At 44.4% G+C, this 18,527-nt stretch overlaps 1 protein-coding gene across 1 annotated transcript in view; it reads right to left on the bottom strand.

Annotated features, from left to right (window-relative positions):
- LOC108792506 (rab9 effector protein with kelch motifs-like) overlaps window positions 1–17,692 on the bottom strand; it is a 55,103-nt gene extending 37,411 nt beyond the window's left edge. The window contains exons 1-3 of the mRNA XM_018563298.1: window positions 17,624–17,692; window positions 5,119–5,191; window positions 486–528 (exon numbers count right to left, since the gene is read on the bottom strand). Coding sequence (XP_018418800.1) covers window positions 486–528; window positions 5,119–5,191; window positions 17,624–17,685 — 178 coding nt within the window. The 5' untranslated portion in view covers window positions 17,686–17,692. The remainder of the gene's footprint in view (window positions 1–485; window positions 529–5,118; window positions 5,192–17,623) is intronic.
- Between the last annotated feature and the right edge of the window lie 835 nt (window positions 17,693–18,527).

Below are 18,527 nucleotides of genomic sequence, written 5' to 3' on the forward strand. Positions count from 1 at the left end.
CCCTTCTTCGGGACGCAGAAGCGATCTGGCGACAGGTAAGTCGCCAGGATTGCTTCTGTTGTAAAGCCGACAGTCGGCTCTACAAGTTTAAACAGAGTCCCGGCGGCAAAAGTCGCCGGGAGTCTGTTTAAACAGCCCCCGATGCTGGCGACGTACACTGTACGTCGTCAGTCACGAAGGGGTTAAACCTGCAGTAGTTGTGATAGGGTCCTGCTAAGTTTCATCCAGGACCCTGAAGCTTTTTGTTACATCTGTGGTATTTGTATAGGGCCCCATTAGGAGTTTGATCTAGGGCCCTGTAGCTTTTTGTTACATCTGTGGTATTTGTATAGGGCCCCATTAGGAGTTTGATCTAGGGCCCTGTAGCTTTTTGTTACATCTGTGGTATTTGTATAGGGCCCCATTAGCAGTTTGATCTAGGGCCCTGTAGCTTTTTGTTACACTTGTGATTGCAGCTACTCAATACACATGAAACTAAATCTTACTTGTAAGCATGTAAAAGTCATTGAGATACAATGGATTCTCCTCCTACAAAACAAAAAAACACGTTTATTAGGATATAAAAGTGACTGAACATTCATACACAGAGCATTTAATAAGGAATGCATATAGTGCTAACAGAAGCTAAGAACATTTAATTAGGAGAATGCGCAGAAATATGTTTGTGTTTAGAAAGAATACTACTGCCCTTGCTTGCAGGACATTTTCTTATAGTGCTTAAGCCAATGTACTTTTAGCATTAAAATGGAAGTTCAGCTTTATTAATGACCCTTTCCTTTTCACTAAGAATGAGCTTCAGGTTTGGGTTGAACAAGAGTTCGATTTGAACCTGGCCTGTCTGCAGTTCAGCGATTAGGCAAACTGGCCATATTTGTTTGTACAAACATCAGCCAGAAGTCTGTCATTTTCCAGGACTTGATTGTTAAAAACATGTTTTTGAATTGGTACATGTCCCCCATGGTAGTGCCCAGCTACACATGCCCTTTTGTAACAAAAGCTGGCCTTGAAAAAGGCCAGAAAAACTCAAGATTTGCCTCCCATAGACTTCACTGGAGTTCAGCATTAAAGTGATATTAAAATATTAAAGCTTCGTGGTTTTTTTTTTACATTTACAACTAGGAGGCCCACCTTTGTATAAAACTTTTGTTCTTCTTTAAAAGTTTTCAGTTCCTCGTTCTCTAGTGGGTCTCCACATCTCTTTGCCTCCCGCCCCCTGCACGGGTGCCTCCATCAGCTAAGCGGCTCCTGTGAAGTCACCCATGCGTGCGAGTTCCCGGCCGTGCCGGCAGTATCTGTGTGCGTCCATAGACACACACAGCACTGTGGCAGGTCACGCCCCCTCCTCTCCGCCCAACAGTTTGATGGCAAAAGGAGCCTATGGCTTCTCTGCCCTTAGTATCCTCCCCCCGCAACCAAAAGTTCAGGGAACGGGGAGAATTGCTTCGGGACCAGCAGCAGTGACAGCGGTGACAAAGGTAAGTGTGGGAGGGAAGAGAGAGAGAAAAAGGTACTGGGTTTTTTTTATTTACCCTAATGCAGAGAATGCATTAAGGTAAAAAAACGTCCAGACTTTAATACTACTTTAAGCTAATTTTTTAACTGAGTTCTGAACTTTGCCCAGAGTACCAAACTTTGCCCAGATCACTCATCCCTACTTATCACTTGTGAACATTAAATGAAATAGCCCATTTTGCCCAGGTTTAGATATTGCTCACATTCTCTAGATCCCTCCAGCAATACTCCTTGTACCCTGGTATCTTTGTACATGCATTGTATTGGTCCACAGTGCATGCATAAGGTTTAGACATGATTAACTTCTACCTCATGTATGCATGGAGAGAATTAAACCGTGCTATAGAAAGCTAGAACATTCTCCTGCCCTAGGCAAGCTGGCCAGTTTCAGACAAGAAATCCATAGATACAAATGATGAGGACCTGGAAGGAGTGGGAGACAGGTATTATTTAGTAATAAAAGTGAGCTTACTCTTACTGTAGTGCAGCAACTTCCAATATATGGATAGAAAGCGTTATGGTAATTCTGATTGATTGATATCAGTAACAACCCTAATATTGTTCCCATTTGTTTTGGTTACCATTGTTTTCTAAAACCAGATCCAATATGCACTACTTACTGATTAATAGTGTGACCCCCTGTTCTTGTTTATTATCACAGTGTTACATTTATGATAAGTTTCCAGTCCATAATCTTTGAGACTATTTAAAATGACTTACATTTATGGCATTTTTTTAAGTTTATTTGCTTTTATTTGTAAAGCGGCAACATAAATTTCACACCATGGTAAAGCGAGTGGGTAAACATGCAGCCTTTATCATATTGGCGCCATATTCAAAACATAACTTACTTTAAGAGGATCCTGCTTATAACAAAAACAACTTACAGTCTATTAGGTCAAAGGAGACTTCATTAACAGCTGGAAGAGTTTTGGCAGTTAAGTATATTAACCCGTTAGTGACACAGCTTCAGAAAATGTTTTCATTCCTGGGGACCGGAGCAGTTTTGCTATGTGTTTGTTTAACCATAATTGCCATCTTCCTCATTTATTGCACCTACATATATTATATACCGTTTTTTAAAGGACAAAATGGCCGTTAATTGATGTCACATATGCATGTATAAATTCTTATTTTGTTTTATAAAAAAAATTTAAATAATAAAATGTGTACATCATTATTTTATTTGTCCTGAGTTACAGGTCACAAAATACAAGGAGTGAAATACAATTTTATTGTGGAACAATTTTAGAATGTGGTATGTTTGTCTCATATCTTCATTAGCCTCCTCAGCACTATATTTTCTTATAATTGTTTTTATTAAAGATAGTTTTTTTTTAAAGAATTGGCTTTTTTTTTTGTAGGAAGCCCACATAAAAAAAAAAACTGAAACCATGACAATAAACCACATAACCACTAAATCTAAACAAAACTCAAATAACAGTCCTACTGTAGACGAGAAAAAAAACAACATTGCTAAGCAATACAGTTCTCGCTTAAACAAATAAAAACAGAAGAGAACACTTCCCATGAGGGGAGGAGGGGGGGATACAAAGGTTACCATGACCTTCTAAACAGGGCCAGTAGCATAAATACTTTGCGATAGACTTGATCTCAGTGCCAATATAGCGGTTATCACAAAAGATTTACAACTATTGCATTATTGCAACGAGTGCTGATAGTCCGTTCAATCCTATTTATATTAGTCCAAATTTCAACAGTTGCTCTTTTAATCATAAATCCTACTATAGATTAATGATAATAGGACAGAGTTAAACCTCCTGTATAATTTCTCAGATAGCAATATACATCAAACATTAATGCATCCTTGTATTAAACCCATTCCCAAAGCTTATTATTGCAACTGTAGTTTGAAAAGGCTATATTTGCCACCCTGGAACTCTTCGTCTCTATAGTGTTTCCTGTGCCATATCTGGAAAGATTAACAGGCTAGCCCTATCAAAGTCAATCAATGGTATATTCCGAAGTTTGCGAATAACCTCTTCATCTCCTGCAATCTTCAAGATCCTCTAATTGTAGGCAGCAGTAGCATTATCGCCAATCTCTTATATCCTTCCTGCAACTCACAAATCACTTTATCATAGAGATATAATCTAGTTTCACATTCTTTTATCCTTGTTAGCAGATGGGAAAGGTAAGCCCGCAAATTAGCTAACTCTTGTTCAATGGAGTTTTCCAGCTCTTGTAGCATGCATGCTATGTCTGCTTTAGTTGGTTAGTCTTGTGTGTGTTCCGGGCCATCTGCTTTAGATGTACTCTCCACTGATTCCTCTTGCAAGATATGTGGTAGGGGATCCAGTTCACAGGGAGTCCCTGGAGTGTTCTGTACCTGTCAGGAGGGCCGTTCCGCTGGCATTCCCGGGCAAGAAGCCACTCCAACAAGACCACGCTGCACCTCCATGTCAGCTGCCAGGAAGCGTCTCAGTGAGCCAGTCCACTCCGCTCGTTGTCCCCTTTTGCCCATCCTCCGTGAGTGTCAAGTGCGGCTCTGCTTCATCAGACTTCAGCAGTTTTTCCTGCAACATGTCCGGCGTCATGTGCATCCACACCCCCCCGTGCAGCCATGTTTGACTTTTTAAAAACTTTTTTCCTTTTTTAACATTTTTTTTAAAACTTTTTTTTTAAACAAGTGGGCACTAAGGGGTTATTCTTTATTTACAGGGGCTTTGATACTTAGTATCGCTGAGAATACAGTATTCTGCTTAGAAATACTATGTATCAGTTTGTAACACACTGAGCTGGCTCACAGCCCCACAAAACAATGAGCTGCAATGCGGATCAGTGGTTGTCACGGCTCTGTGATCACAGCGATTAGCTATCACAGTGATAACAGGGCTGGGACCACCTAATCTGCTGTTGAGATTCTGTTAGAATACACATTAATGTGTTTATAGCAACAACTTCTGCAGTATACAATTTCGGTCACTAGATGGCAGTGTTTATAAATTCTGTTATACAGTATCTATGGTATATACTCTGTTGTATTAAAAAAACTTTTTTACCTTACTTTTTTTCAAGCCATGTGCAGCATGCATATCAGACAGTGTGCTTGTGTTTCTCTGTGAGGCTGTGCCAGAAGTTCCAACAGGGTCTGCCTCAGACCTCAAGGGACCCAGCAACAGCAGTAAATCAATGAACGCTGGTCCCACCACGGACCAGCGCTCATTGTACCACATGGCGGGATTATTCTGTCATCGGTCGTTAACGAACTGAAAGTCCATGACAGGATAATCCCATAATTGGTCGGGAAGGGGTTAATCATGTGAACACTTAAATTATTACTTCAGAATGACATAGATTTTGAGACAGGGTTCCCTAATGCTTGTATAATCAGAGACCTCTCTAATGTGAAGACCAGTCACTTTTTGCTATGGCTTCGGAATGGAAATGTATTTAATCAAAGGCCCATAACTATGAGAACCTTTTTTTAGTTTTACATTAATAACCAATAGACCATATTTGTATGCAATACATATTCTGCACTCAGAGTAAAACAACTTAACAAAAATGTTTGGCATATAATAAAAACATATAAAGCACCTAGTAACAGGATAATACTACACACACACACAATTATTTGCTTACCAGATTACTGCTGATTGAGCAACCTCCAAAAATAAATGCTATATTGCCTGCAACTGTCAAAGTATGTCCATACCTACATAATGGATAATGAGAAATAAGTATTAAACTGTGCTTATAGAGATAAAAAAATACTATGCATCAAACAAAAACGGAAGTATTGCAGCATGCAATGATACCTTTCTTATTGGACTAACATAATATTTAAAAGACAAGCTTTCGAGAGTTAACCTCTTCTTCAGATCAGAAGCAATAATAATCAACATGAAAGAGTTTTCCGCTTAAAGAAGCAAATAATCTCGTTGATCAGAAAAGAAACTCAGATCAACAGTGACATTAAAGGAGAACTATGAGGCGAGTGCTTTTCACTCACCTCATAGTTCTAGCCGACCTGTGAAAATGAGACTGTCACAGGTCGGCTCAGTAGATCCGGAGGTGAACAAACACATAATGGCGTTCGCTCACTTCTCGATCCTGTCACGGCTCTCTGCCGTGACAGGGGAGTGACTAGATTCCCCCCTCCCCGCTCCAATCCTCCAGCGCTGACTGACGGAACGGACGAGGGAGGGGGCGGGTACAGCTGGCTCTGCCTCTAGATAGGCAGAGCCAGCTGTCAATCATGCAGCTGGGCGGATCCAGACATAATTGTCGGGATCCGCTTCAGCTGCAGTGTCTCAGTATACCGCTGCGAGCTGTAGCTCGCGGTATACTGCGGTGTCTCAGTATATATACTGAGCTTAGGGTGACGGGAGGACGCTAGTTTGTGTCCTCCTGTTACCAAGTCACACCTTTGTAGTTCATCACGGGAGTGAGCTTGGAGCAGTAGCTACTTTACAACACACACAGCGATTTTGGGGAACAAAAGTAGCCACCCTCCAGAAGGAAGGACAGGACAGTGTCAGTATGGATTCAGAAATGATTTGAGGATCTACAGCTGAGTGATACACAAATGAGATACATTTCTGTTAATACTTAATATACTTGAATGTATTTTTAAGTAACTTCTAAGTTTAGTGTCACTTTAAGAGCATCTTTTAGCAACGGAACGTATCAAAAACACATTCAAACACACTCAGGGCCGGATTTACTCTCTCTGCTGCCACAAGGCCAGGTTCATCAATGTGCCCCCTCCCCGCATGGTTGAGATCACTTGTGCAAATGCACGCAGTTCTGATGCAGTTGTGTAAACTAGCCGGGAAAAAATGTGATAGGGATTTTATCAATTCCCTATTCAATCCAAAACAAAAAATGGCTTTACGGGAAGCCGGGTGGCGACTCTTTACACGCTGCCTGGCTGCCCGGGTAATCGGGAAGCCAGGTGGCGAGTCATTACACGCCACCTGGCTTCCTGAATGGGACTTCCGTTACTCGGTAATTGGTATCGGCGAGTACCGAAAAAAAATAATCGGTACTCGGTACCAAAATACCGGTATCGGTGCATCCCTACTTTAGATACTAATAATGTTTGGCTTTTTCAAATGTTTGGCCAGCACAGCAGGTAAATATTATCATGAATTTAACATAGATAAGTGGTATTACCAGACAAAAGTTGGACTTAAAAGGTTCAAGCCCGTGTCCGAGATGTTTTACATTTGTCACGCAATTCAGAATATACTGTATGTTTGACGATGGCAACAATGGAGCATCCTTGAAAGCATGTTGAAGGTGATCATATTTAACTCTGTATGGCTAAAGCATAGGTGTGCTTTAGCTCTGCCTAATACTAACCCAAACACATCCTGCACAGTGAAAGAATGCAGCTCCCATGGCCAAAACCACACATCGTTGACATTCTGGCATCAGCGCAAACTGATACACTCCTGCCAAGCGACAGTAATTGTGCAATAGGACCAGTGTATTCAAAGAGAACATCATTAACAAAGCATTATTGCAGTATATAATCTGTACAAATAACGTTATAAGAACATTTTCTTGACACAGTTACAACAATGTATAGCTTTAAACATTACTGTACAATAAAACATTTGATAATGTGGTCATTACACGTTAGAAAAGTACATAAAGTATATCCAAAACTATTTTTTTTTTTTCCAATTTGGACAGTAGGGAAGGGTTAAAGCCACTGTCTGTTTTTCCTTTGCAATTTGTGTGTAAGTAGAGAGATTTCTCTTTACTTCATGTCATGTAGCCTTAACTTTTCCATGTTTGAAAGTTCGAATTAAATCCGAACACGGGGATGTTCTGCCTCGTCATGGGCGAGGGGAGCGGAGATATGCTTGTGGCCCTGAACAGGGAACTTGCCTGTGAGATGGTGGGTGCTATTGTAGGATGGGTGTTGATCGAGGTAGGCAGGGAACACGACAGCCAGGGTAGGCCAGCCAGGGGAGCCGGAGAATCCTCCTCCTCCATGGAGACCCAGCTCTTGGTGGGGCGGTGGCAGCACCAATCCACATGCGAGTCAGTGAGGCTGCCTTGTAATACTTGGATTGATCTGGAAGGCCAATAACTCCTGAGTTTTTAGGTAGGGTGAGCACAGTGTGTCTCAGACGAGGGGGGGCATCAGCCCATATGAAACCATTGAGGAGTCGCCGCAGTTGGATGAAGTACGAGCTGGGGATGGATATGGGGAGGGCTTGAAATAAGTATAGGAATTTCGTCAGAACGTTCATTTTTAGGGAGTTTACTCTACCAAACCAGGAGAGCGTAATTGAGCACCATGCGAGCAGATTCTGTTTGTTTTTTTTAAGCAAAGGGACAAAATTAAGATCGAAAAGGGTCTTGTGGTCCGCAGAAAGGTGAGTACCCAAATACTGCAAGGAGCCATCAGCCCATTTAAAGGGGAATGTCGTGCGCAGGGTGTCAAGGTCTTGGGGGGACAAGGGCACGTTCAGCGCTGCTGATTTCGTTAGGTTAATTTTAAAGTTGGATAGAGAGTCATAAAGGGCAAACTCCTGCATTAAAACCGGGATGGAGACCAGGGGCTGAGCGAGGAAAAAGATCAGGTCATCAGCAAAAGCTGCTAGTTTATGTTTCCCCGACTGGGACTTAACCAGACCGTGTATGGATGGCAGGGCTCTAATTTTGCAGAGAAAGGGTTCAAACGTCAGGATAAATATGAGTGGCGAAAGTGGGTAACCTTGTCTCGTGTCGTTTGTAATTGGAAAGAAGGTGGATCTAGTTTCGTTCACACACACCGCAGCCGTGGGGTGGGAGTAGAGTGCCGAGATCCACTTCAGCATTCCTTCCCCTAACCCCACATGGATCAGGGTGGTTTTAAGAAAGTGCCAGTCCACCCGATCAAACACCTTCTCCGCATCCGTGGAAAGTAGCATCAGTGGGATCGAGCGCGATCTGGCGGAGTGGATCACATTGAGGACCCTGGAGGTGTTGTCACAAGCCTCTCTGCCAGGGACAAAACCCACTTGGTCGGTGTGTATGAGAGTAGAAACATGAGGCAAAAGTCTGTTGGCTATCATTTTAGCAAAGAGTTTCAGGTCCAAATTCAGTAAGAATATTAGTCGATAGTTGTGGCATTGATACTGGTCTTTGTCAGGTTTCGGGATCACCGCAATGTGTGCACGTAGCGAGTCAAGAGCTAAATGGGAGTCCGAAAGGATAGCATTATAGGCTGCAAGAAAGTGAGAGGACAGGATGTGGGAGAACCTTCTATAATAGGGTAAGGTAAGGCCGTCCGGTCCCGGTGCTTTACCCGTTTTAGAGTGTTTGAGTGCAAGGTTCAACTCCTCGTCGGTAAACGGCCTTTCCAGCAGGTCACTGTCTGACCGGGAGAGAGACGGCATTCCAGAGTCTGTAATATACGAAAGCGCCGTGTCAGCCGACTGCTCTCCATGGTCCCCATCTGTCCACGCGAGGTAATATAGATCTTCATAGTAAGTTTGAAATTCTGCCGCCATCTCCAATGAAGAGTAAAGCCTGCACCCCCCACTGGAAGTCAGGTATGGAATATAAGTCTTAGATCGAGGACCCTTAAGAGCCGTTGCCATAAATCTACCCGGTTTGTTGGAGAACTCGTACATCGACCGCTTGCCATTTTAAAAGGTGTCTCTGAACCTGAGAAAATAAAAGGCGGTTTAGTTCCAGTCAAACCTGGAGAAGTTCCCATGTTTGATCAGCACTCCCCGGATAACACATTTATGGGCTTCCCACAGGACAGGCGGAGTCATCGAGGTTGTGGCGTTTTCCAGGGAATATTTTCTCATTGAGGCTTCCAGATCTGCAGCGATCACTGGGTCTTGTAAGAGAGATTAATTGAGGTGCCAGGAAGATGACCGGGTCATCGGTGGGCCGAGGTCCATAAGAATATGGATTGGGGCATGGTCAGAGAACAAGATATTGCCAATCGAGGCACTGCAGATCAAGGAGAGGTCCGAATGTCGCACAAAGAAATAGTCAATTCGTGAATAGGTACAATGTACCGGGGAGTAGTATGTATAATCACGGGCATGCGGGTTGCGGATCCGGCAAACATCATTCAGGCGTAGTACATGTAACTCTGCCTTGAGCTGTTTAAGCCGAGAGTAGGAAAGATGTGAAGAGCCACTGGAAACGTCCAAGATGGGTTTCAACGCAAAATTGAGGTCCCCACCCACAATCACCAACCCTCTAATTCCAGGATCAATGGTACGACTCGACGTAAAAAGGACAGCTGGTCTGAATTTGGGAGGTAAAGATTTATCAAGGTAACCATGACACCTCCAATCAGCCCCTTGACAAAGATACACCTAACCTCGGGGTCCAGGCGGAGGTCGCGAAAAGACCATGCTACCGATTTAGTAATGAGCACGCTTACACCCTTGGATTTAGAGATGGGGGACGGGCAGTGGTAGGCGACTGGGAAGTCCCTGTTGCGGAGATGGGGGAACTTATTTTCCTTCAACTGGGTCTCCTGTAGGAACGCTATGTGCGTATTCGATTTCTTCAGATCCACCAGGAGCTGCAACCTCCTCTCAGGGATGTTGAGGCCCTTTAACATTGAGTGGGGTGACCAGAGTTCCGAGTAGTGGGGAAGTAGGAGAGTGCAGGGCGTTAGTACAGAGAGGATGTGAGTGGAGAGCAGAAAAGCAGGGGCCAGGGGAGAAAGAAGATGGGGAGTCAAGAGAGGATAAGGGAAGGAGGCCTCAGAGCAGTTTCACACACTGAGGTAAGACAGCTAAGGCTAGTTGGATAGCTAGCACTATAACAAGTATAGAGACCCTCACTCACTAGGAGGGAACGGGTCTGGCCTATTAGGAGGTGGGTTGTTAAACAGCGGAGCGGAAATTAAAAATGAGAAACTAAGAACTAAGAAGGAGATGCAGATACTCCTGCATAACCGGTCATCAGATAAGTGAAGCAAGTATGTATGTAGCCAACATTTTTATAGTCATAGCTGTCATGAATGAGTAGGGGGGAGGGCGGCACCTGGAGTGAAGACAACTCAACGGAGGTCCAGGGTGAGCCAATACCACCCACTCACCCGGTCATCATATGGCAAGATGAGGCGAACCACAGCACAGAACTAAAACACTGTAATACTTTCTGTAGTACATGTAGTTACATGGCCTTGTCACTTCCCCCATGACTGGTGGATATGGAGATACATGTGGCGAGCGCTCATGCGTCATAGCCATGGCACACCTTACCCTCCATGCCGGGTCTCATGATGACCAGCCTATCATCCCTGCTGCGGAGTCTTGCAGAGGGCGGGAGGCGCTCCCTGGGGTTCCAAAAGGGGATATCAGTCAACTAGGGGATCGACACAGCCTTTCCCTCACCAATAGCCACTGTCAAACTCCCTCTGGGGGTCGATCTCTGGGACAGTGACTAGTAAAGTGTAAGTGAACTATGTAGTATCTCGACACTATAATAGTAATAGTCACCATCCCCAGTCCAGGTTTCGGGTCAACCCCCCCCGCCCCCCACCACAGCTCCCAACAGGGAGGGACATGAAAGGCTGGCGGCGCAACAGTAGTCAATGAAAAATAGAGAAGTTAAGGTTCAGGCTGGGGTTTTCGTGGTCCCCACCTTACACCCCATTCGTCCCAACAGTAGGAGACGGAGTGGGGCGGGAGGAAAGATATCCCAGGATCCCCCCCGTGGTGATGACTAGTCAACAGATCACCCCCCTTTCCATTGGTAAGATAACCCAAACATATCATACAAGTTAGGTATTGCAATCATAATGGACACAGTAGTCAAAACCATATAATGTCGATCAGGACAAGCCACAGTTCACGTATGGGTGTAGAGAGGGGCGTTTGTAGTACAATCTCACTAAGGGTCAGAGACGTATCCAGGGAGGGCAAGGCTAGCCAGAGTTCAAGTTTAGGTCAGTCATTGAAGAAGGACATCACAAGGCAATCCACATGGCTACCTGAGGGTAGAATGGGCGACCAGATCAGAGGGCCAGGACAGTTCACCTGACTATGGGATGGGGACCACACTATGGTCACAGTTCAGGGCCAGTCGGAGGGGGCATGCGACTTCTACGCTGGGGAGGACCGGAGCGGGATCGAGAACGGCCCCTCCGGTGTGGCCTGGGAGGTAGTGGGGCCACATCCAGCACGTCCTCCGGGAAATCCAACCAGTTGGGTATGTCAATAGGCCGAGACTCCAGGAAACCGAACAAGGCCGGAAGCTGGGCTGGCGTGTGGAGCTGGAAAGAAGAGTTGTTGCGCCTCACCACCAGGTGGAAAGGATGGCCCCATCGGTACGTGGCGTCGGCGGCCCGGATCATGTCCAAGAGAGGGCGAAGCATGCGGCGCATGTGGAGGGTGTTCCTAGACAGGTCAGGGAGAATGTGTATAGAGGCTCCATCAAACTCCACGGATCCCTGTCTCCATGCCTGGTGAATGATTTCCTCCTTAATTGTAAAGAAGTGCACCCTGCAAAGAACATCCCGCGGTACTGAAGAATTTGTGTGACGTGGCCCTTGCACACGATGTATACGATCCAACTCCATCTCCGTCGATGGTGGTTTACCTAGGAGCTGGTTAAGGAGGGCTGTTACAGAGTCTCGGAGATGAGTACCTCCTGTAGCCTCAGGTATTCCCCGCAGCCTCAAGTTGTTTCTACGGTTACGGTTCTCGGAAGTCATCTATATGGAGTTGCATGGAGAGGATATGTTGTGGGAGGCCGCCGAAGCCTGTTCCAGGGCCAGGGCCCGAGAGGTTAATTCGGATGTGGTGTTTTCCACTACCGTCACCCTCTGATCAACGGCAGTAATGTGGTGCTTAAAAAAATCTTTTTTAAGGGCGTCTACATTAGAGGAAGCCATATGCTCCAGGTCCCTTTTAGTGGAGAGCAGAGGGAGGAGGCTGTTCATGGTGCCCGTATCCCCAGTCTCTGAGTGAGCAGGCCCCTGGGAGAGCTGTATGCCTGTCGGGCATGTCAGGTCAGGAATCTCCGGTGAAAAGATAGGGGAGTCTGCTGGGTCTAACAGGCTGCACTCGTCAGCAGGCAAGGGAGCTGTGGCCAGCGGTCGGGTCCCCTTCTTACCGGACGCAGATGCAGCGGCACGTCTGATCCCGAAGCCGGCAGGGAGATCTCCGTGCCTGGGCGATGAAACAGGCTGTAATATGTGAAGCGGATGTCTCCCTGTGTGCCTGCGGTCTTGCTCTCCTTCGGCATGGGGTGAGAAAGGCCGTGGAATCAGCCGGTAAGAGTACTGCAGAGCTCCAGTGAAAGACGTGCTCACTCCGCCATTGTTTAGCCACGCCTAAGAATTCTATTTTTAACTCCAGCAACACACTACATAAGGCTGCCGTTTTAAGCAGCCTTATATAGTGTGGGGCTGGAACTTAGCTGTGAGCCATGATTAGGCAAAGTCATCATTACTTTGCCCAATCATGGCTCTTACAGAGCCCTGAGCCTTTATTGGGCAAAGTCTTGCACTTGACCTTGTCATCAGCAGAGCATTGCTGTGAAATCTCATCAATAATCTCATGAAATCTCAGGGAAAGGCATTTAACTCTCTGAGATGATGTCCTGTTTTAGTCTGTCTCCATTCCCTTGAAGGGTCCTATGGAGACACAGCTGTGTGTACTAATAAGCTGTCTCCAGAAACACACAGATACAGAAGGACAAGTCACTCTTCCACTCCCTGTTCCTCCCTTCAAGCTAGTAGGTGGACAGGTGCTGGAGACTGTGCTCTCCCTTGTGTTCTTGTACTCGACAGGAAGTTCAGGGAAGATGAGCTGGGAGAATTGGAGCCAGGTGTTTGGAAACATGATGACTGTGTTTGGGCAAACATGTAGAGAAATAATTTGCTGGGCAATGTATATTTATTTGACCTGAATTCATTATTGAACAAAATGTTTGAGAGTTTATTACTACTTAAACAGATTGTGAGTTTATACTTTTCTTTTATTATGGATCATCAGACATCCATACAGTGGCCGAGGAAGCCTACAGACACCTGCAGCAAATAGCAGGTAGGCGGCTCTTTCAGACACATTCTCTTACTCAATGGGGAGAATGGAAAAAAAAGTGTCTACCTCAACTGGCTCCATAACAACCAATCAGCTTCTGTATTTCATTGTTCCACACTTCCATACTTTTCCACTTTTGGACACACTTAGAAAATGTAAAAGCTGATTGGATGCGCTGCAGTTGTGGCAAGGTTTGTTTCGGTCACTTTTTATTAGTCCCCTCACTGCGTCTAGACCAGGGGTCAGCAACCTGCAGCTCCAGAGCCGCATGTGGCTCTTTCATTCATCTGCTGCGGCTCCCTGTCCATGGGCGGAACTACCGCCGGGGCCTAGGGGCCTGAGGCTGTGGGGGGGCCCAGTGAGGTCCGGTCCTGGGGACCCCCCTGGTGGAATATGCGGCAGTGCAGTGTCCCAGGGCCCCGCACTGCCAACACGCTTCTCAGCAAGGGGGCGGGTCCTGTGACTCGCTTCCTGTCCCAGCCGCATCCCTAGTAACAGGCGGCAGGAGAGGAGAAGTGTGTGTCACATGCCCGCACCCTGCAGTGCACACAGTCTGGCTGGAATGCTGGGTGTGAGGCTTGGCAGGTGAGTCCGAATAAGGAGCGAGGGGGGGAGCGGTTTAATGTAATCCTGCCCAGTTTTTGGGCGGTGGAATGTGTGACCACCAATAGGTGGAGCATTCCAACACTTTCTCAGTTGTTCCAGGGCAGATCGGTATCGCAAATCGTATGTGGAGGAGAACCGATCTGACTGGAACAGCTGATCGGTCCTGAAATGTCACTTCTATCCGACTTTGTGTGTGGGGTGGAATGTGAGATCGCACTGTGCAGAGTCCAGTGCATTACTAAGCCCACATATACCTATATACATGCTATACATAGCATAAAGGTAAAAAACTATATTTGCAGTGTTATCTTCATTTTAGATGTCAAAAGGGTTTTGTGGCTCCCGGTGTTTTCTTTTCTGTGGGAAACGGGTCCAAATGGCTCTTTGAGTTTTTAAGGTTGCTGACCCCTGGTCTAGACACCACTGCCCTGTAGCCTCACAAGATACACACTCCACTCCGTGCCTCAGTTTCACAGGGTGCAATAAATTATGCTGTTGCATGCTGGGGTTGGAGCAGAAGGTCTGGAGGGGCAAGCTGCTGGTTTGTTTTTGGTCATCACTTGCAGCACATTGCTAATGCCAAAATCAGTACCAAAGAGGAAGGAGCAGGGCAAGTGGCCTGGCAGACATTAGTCTCCTGAGTAGCCTGGAGAGCTATACTCCACCCCAGCAGCCATGACACCCTCTGCCATTGCCTATGAGGCCTAGTTGCAACTTATGCCCTGATTAAAATACAATCTGGTGATCCTGCCATGAAGGTGCTTGTTCAGGCACTTCCTATAATAAGGTGACAATGCTCTGTCCATCCTGTGCTCCTATGATGTCACCCTATTACATGAGCTTTCAATGGCAAATACAAATTATTAGTTCAACACACATTGCATAGACACAGTCCGTTGTTGTCATCAGGAAATGCTATGCAGTCATCACAATAGTACATGCATGTAGACAGGATGTGTACAAAGAGGCTGCCGGAAATCAGCAGCACTGAGATGCAACAAAGGATTAAAAAAAGCTGAAAACAAGTATCTTGTTAACAAAAGAACATAGCAATTGTTAAACAAATTAAATGTTGTTCAGGTAGGGTTTAGCGTTAGAAAATGTGTGTCATTGTGTCATAACTAGGGTTGCACCCTTACCGTTTTTTTGGTATCGAGTACAAGTACCGATTGTTTTGCTTTTGGTACTCGCCGATACCGAGTACCGATACCGGCTTCCCAGCCAATCAGCATCTGCCCAGCTTCACGGCCAATCAGGAAGCCGGGAGGAGTGTAATGATCCACCTCCCGGCTTCCTGATTGGCCGGTTAGCCGACTTTCCAGCCAATCAACATAAAGCCCAGATTCCCGGCCAATTAGGAAGCCGGGAGGCTGGTCATTACTTCCTGATTGCACAGGAAGCCGGCTTCATGTTCCCCTTTGTCACTGCCAGTCAGAGGAAATCTTCCTCTGACTGGAAGTTCAGGTATCGGGGAAGGTATCAGAGCATTTGGACGAGTGTGGGTACTTGCCCAAATACTCGGTATCAGCACCAATACCGATACTAGTATCAGTATCGGTGCATCCCTAGTTATAATGTTTTCATATTGTTAAGTGCACCTGTATGTCTATTTTTTCCTTTTATTTCAGTAGTGTTCTATTTTTTAAAGATCATTTTCCCAGCTTTATCTTAAAGGAAACAAGCACTTGATGAGACAGATAAAGCTACACAGAGAAACGAGACGATGGTCAGAAGATATGACTGCTGCATGATCATGTTGTAAAATTAAAAAGGTGTAAACAAGCACAACTGCATTAGTTAGGCATGCATGTATGTGTATGTCCAGTGAAGAAACACCCAGTACTATAATTGCCATTTCTCTCAGAGGATTGATTTTTTTCCCCCCATTATAGGTCAGACCTGGGGTATATGACCAGCTCAGGTCAAAGTTTGCACATAGACCTATGATTTATTCTCTAAGCTGACATTTATTGGCTGGAATGAATGTTCATTATTTTCTGTGTATGGATACCTTTAAGACAGGGAAGCATATGTCTCTTTAAATAACCAATTTCAGTCATGGTTCTGTATGTGTGATATATTAGTGTTACAACCCATTACCTCTAACAATACTATCTACTACTATTCCAGTAAGAATTACAGTCAGGGGTTTGTTCATTTTTGATGAATGTGTCTGTATGTTTAAAGTAGAACTAGGAGACACAGGTGTCCTTGGGCTATGGCTAAACACAGGAAATAAAACATAAGTGCTAAGTGCAGTAAAGATTTGATTTCCTTTTAACATTACAGTCATAAAATTGTAATTGCAAGTTACTTCTGGGAACAAAGGACAGGAAATGGAAAATAGGAAAGGAATTCTCTTTTAGGTAAAAGGGGGAATAACTGAGCAATAGAAACATATCATTGCCTCCTCTGTCTAGATGGTGCTTTCACTGCTTTGTACTCATGTTGAGTCCAGAGAAATAGCAAAAATTAGCAGAAAGTTTAATGCAGAATTTCAACCAGCACATTGGGTGACATCAAGGATCTGTGTATCCCAATGTAGCCCTTGCTGTAACATTCTAAAATACCACAATTACAATTATATGAGGCCAGGATCCTTAATCAGAGTGCTTCAATCTAAATATATAGATTGCAATTTTAGATTGTAAGCTTTCATGAGCAGAGCCCTCCTAACCATTTTGCCTTGAATTGTATTGTAACTGTGCTGTCTTCCTTTATATTGTAAAGCACTGCACATACTGTTGGGTTATATAAATCCTGAATATTGATAATAATAGAATAATCTGAAATGCAGATCACAGTCATAACACGGGGAGCAAATAAAATCTAGGGCAATAACTTAGACTATAACAGTTTACAATACAGATCAGATGAGTTTCTGATGACCCCACCTTTTCTCAACTTCAGTGGCTGGGCAAAGGGGTGGGGGAACCTGAAACTGTCTTTCTTTTGTACTGATGACTTGTACACACTTTTGAAAAGACTATATAGATTATGACAAAGTGACTGTGCAGCAAGGCTTGTTATATTGGATGGCAGTGTTTGGATCCATCTAGATGCAAGCATTAGGTGTGCATTGACCAAGTTTACGCATTAGATGTTATAACACCTGGTGCCTCTCCAATTGCTGAAGACCACCTCTCACCTATTTCCCCTCACTCTTTTGAGGGGGAACAATAGATTCCTTTAGACAAGTTGCTAGATCTAGGTGATGTCAACCCAAGTTCTCCTTTCTTCACTGCTCATTACCAGATCTTGACAGTCTCTGCATTTTCTCTCCTTGGTCCTGTTCTTTTTGGTGTCAACACCTTTGTCAGTAGTTACCTGCATTACCTCATACAGGTTCTATAATGTTATAGTCACAAACTGTTATAAACAATTATAATTCTTGACTGTGCTCCTTCTGTAAGGGATTAATTTACGGTAAACCAATCCTTTAATCTCCAATTGTATTTCTTTCAGACTTTCTATCTACAAGGATATTGTGTAATACATGAAATAAAACCTACCGAGGTCTTGGTGGATCTCCGCAGACATTCATTTCAATCCAGTGCCCACTTGCCAGAGCCATATTTTTTGCAGCTTGAAAAAGGTTTCTATATAACAGAACATAAATTAGTTATTGATCTATGAATAATACTTTGATCCAGACTAAATGTGTTGTCTATCCTATATAAATTTCATTACAGGTCATTCCACAGAGCTACAGCAGATTTATAACAAGTAAAATATATTAAACGGGTGTGGTTGTCTAAAGAAACCAATTCCATGCTTCTTTTTCTAGGGACGTCTACTCAGTAAACTCAGAGCTAAAGTCACAACAAGATGAACTTACAGTAAACATTGGTGCTTGCAATAATGCAAAACTGTGTTCTTAACAGTTGGGTTGCTAGGGACCAGATGGAAATATTGAGGAGCTTGTATCATAACATAAGATATAACTTCAGGAGAAGTGACCTCAACCAGAACTCACACCTTCATGATAAAGTGACCATTATAGAGAAATGCATTTATGGTGTTCATCCTGAATTTATTTTGAAAATACAATGCTATAAACGCACCAACTCACCCACATCCCTTTTTGAGGATTCTTCAACTCAGAACTTGGGTGCCTTTGCAATACTCTTTTTCTGAAGGGGTTTTTAATCAGGCTACCTTATCTACACACCAGAACTGGAGCGTGAGAAGATTATAGGTGCTGAAGTTTTCCTAAAAGTTCGAGCAACTGGACCAAGGTCTGCATGGAGACAGAAATATTCTCCATGGGCAAGTTACAGGTTGCCTTTTGCCATTTCCCTGGGCATCTAGCAACCTCTCAAACCCGATTTAGTCTGGCGCTCCTTTGCTTTCCATCCCCAACCTATGATTGGACAGAGAATAAGGAGCATCAGTTAATCTCTCTGCTCACTCTCT

Source organism: Nanorana parkeri, unplaced genomic scaffold, assembly GCF_000935625.1.
Source record: "Nanorana parkeri isolate BGI_ZX_2015 unplaced genomic scaffold, ASM93562v1 scaffold651, whole genome shotgun sequence".
Classification (NCBI taxonomy): Eukaryota; Metazoa; Chordata; class Amphibia; order Anura; family Dicroglossidae; genus Nanorana; species Nanorana parkeri.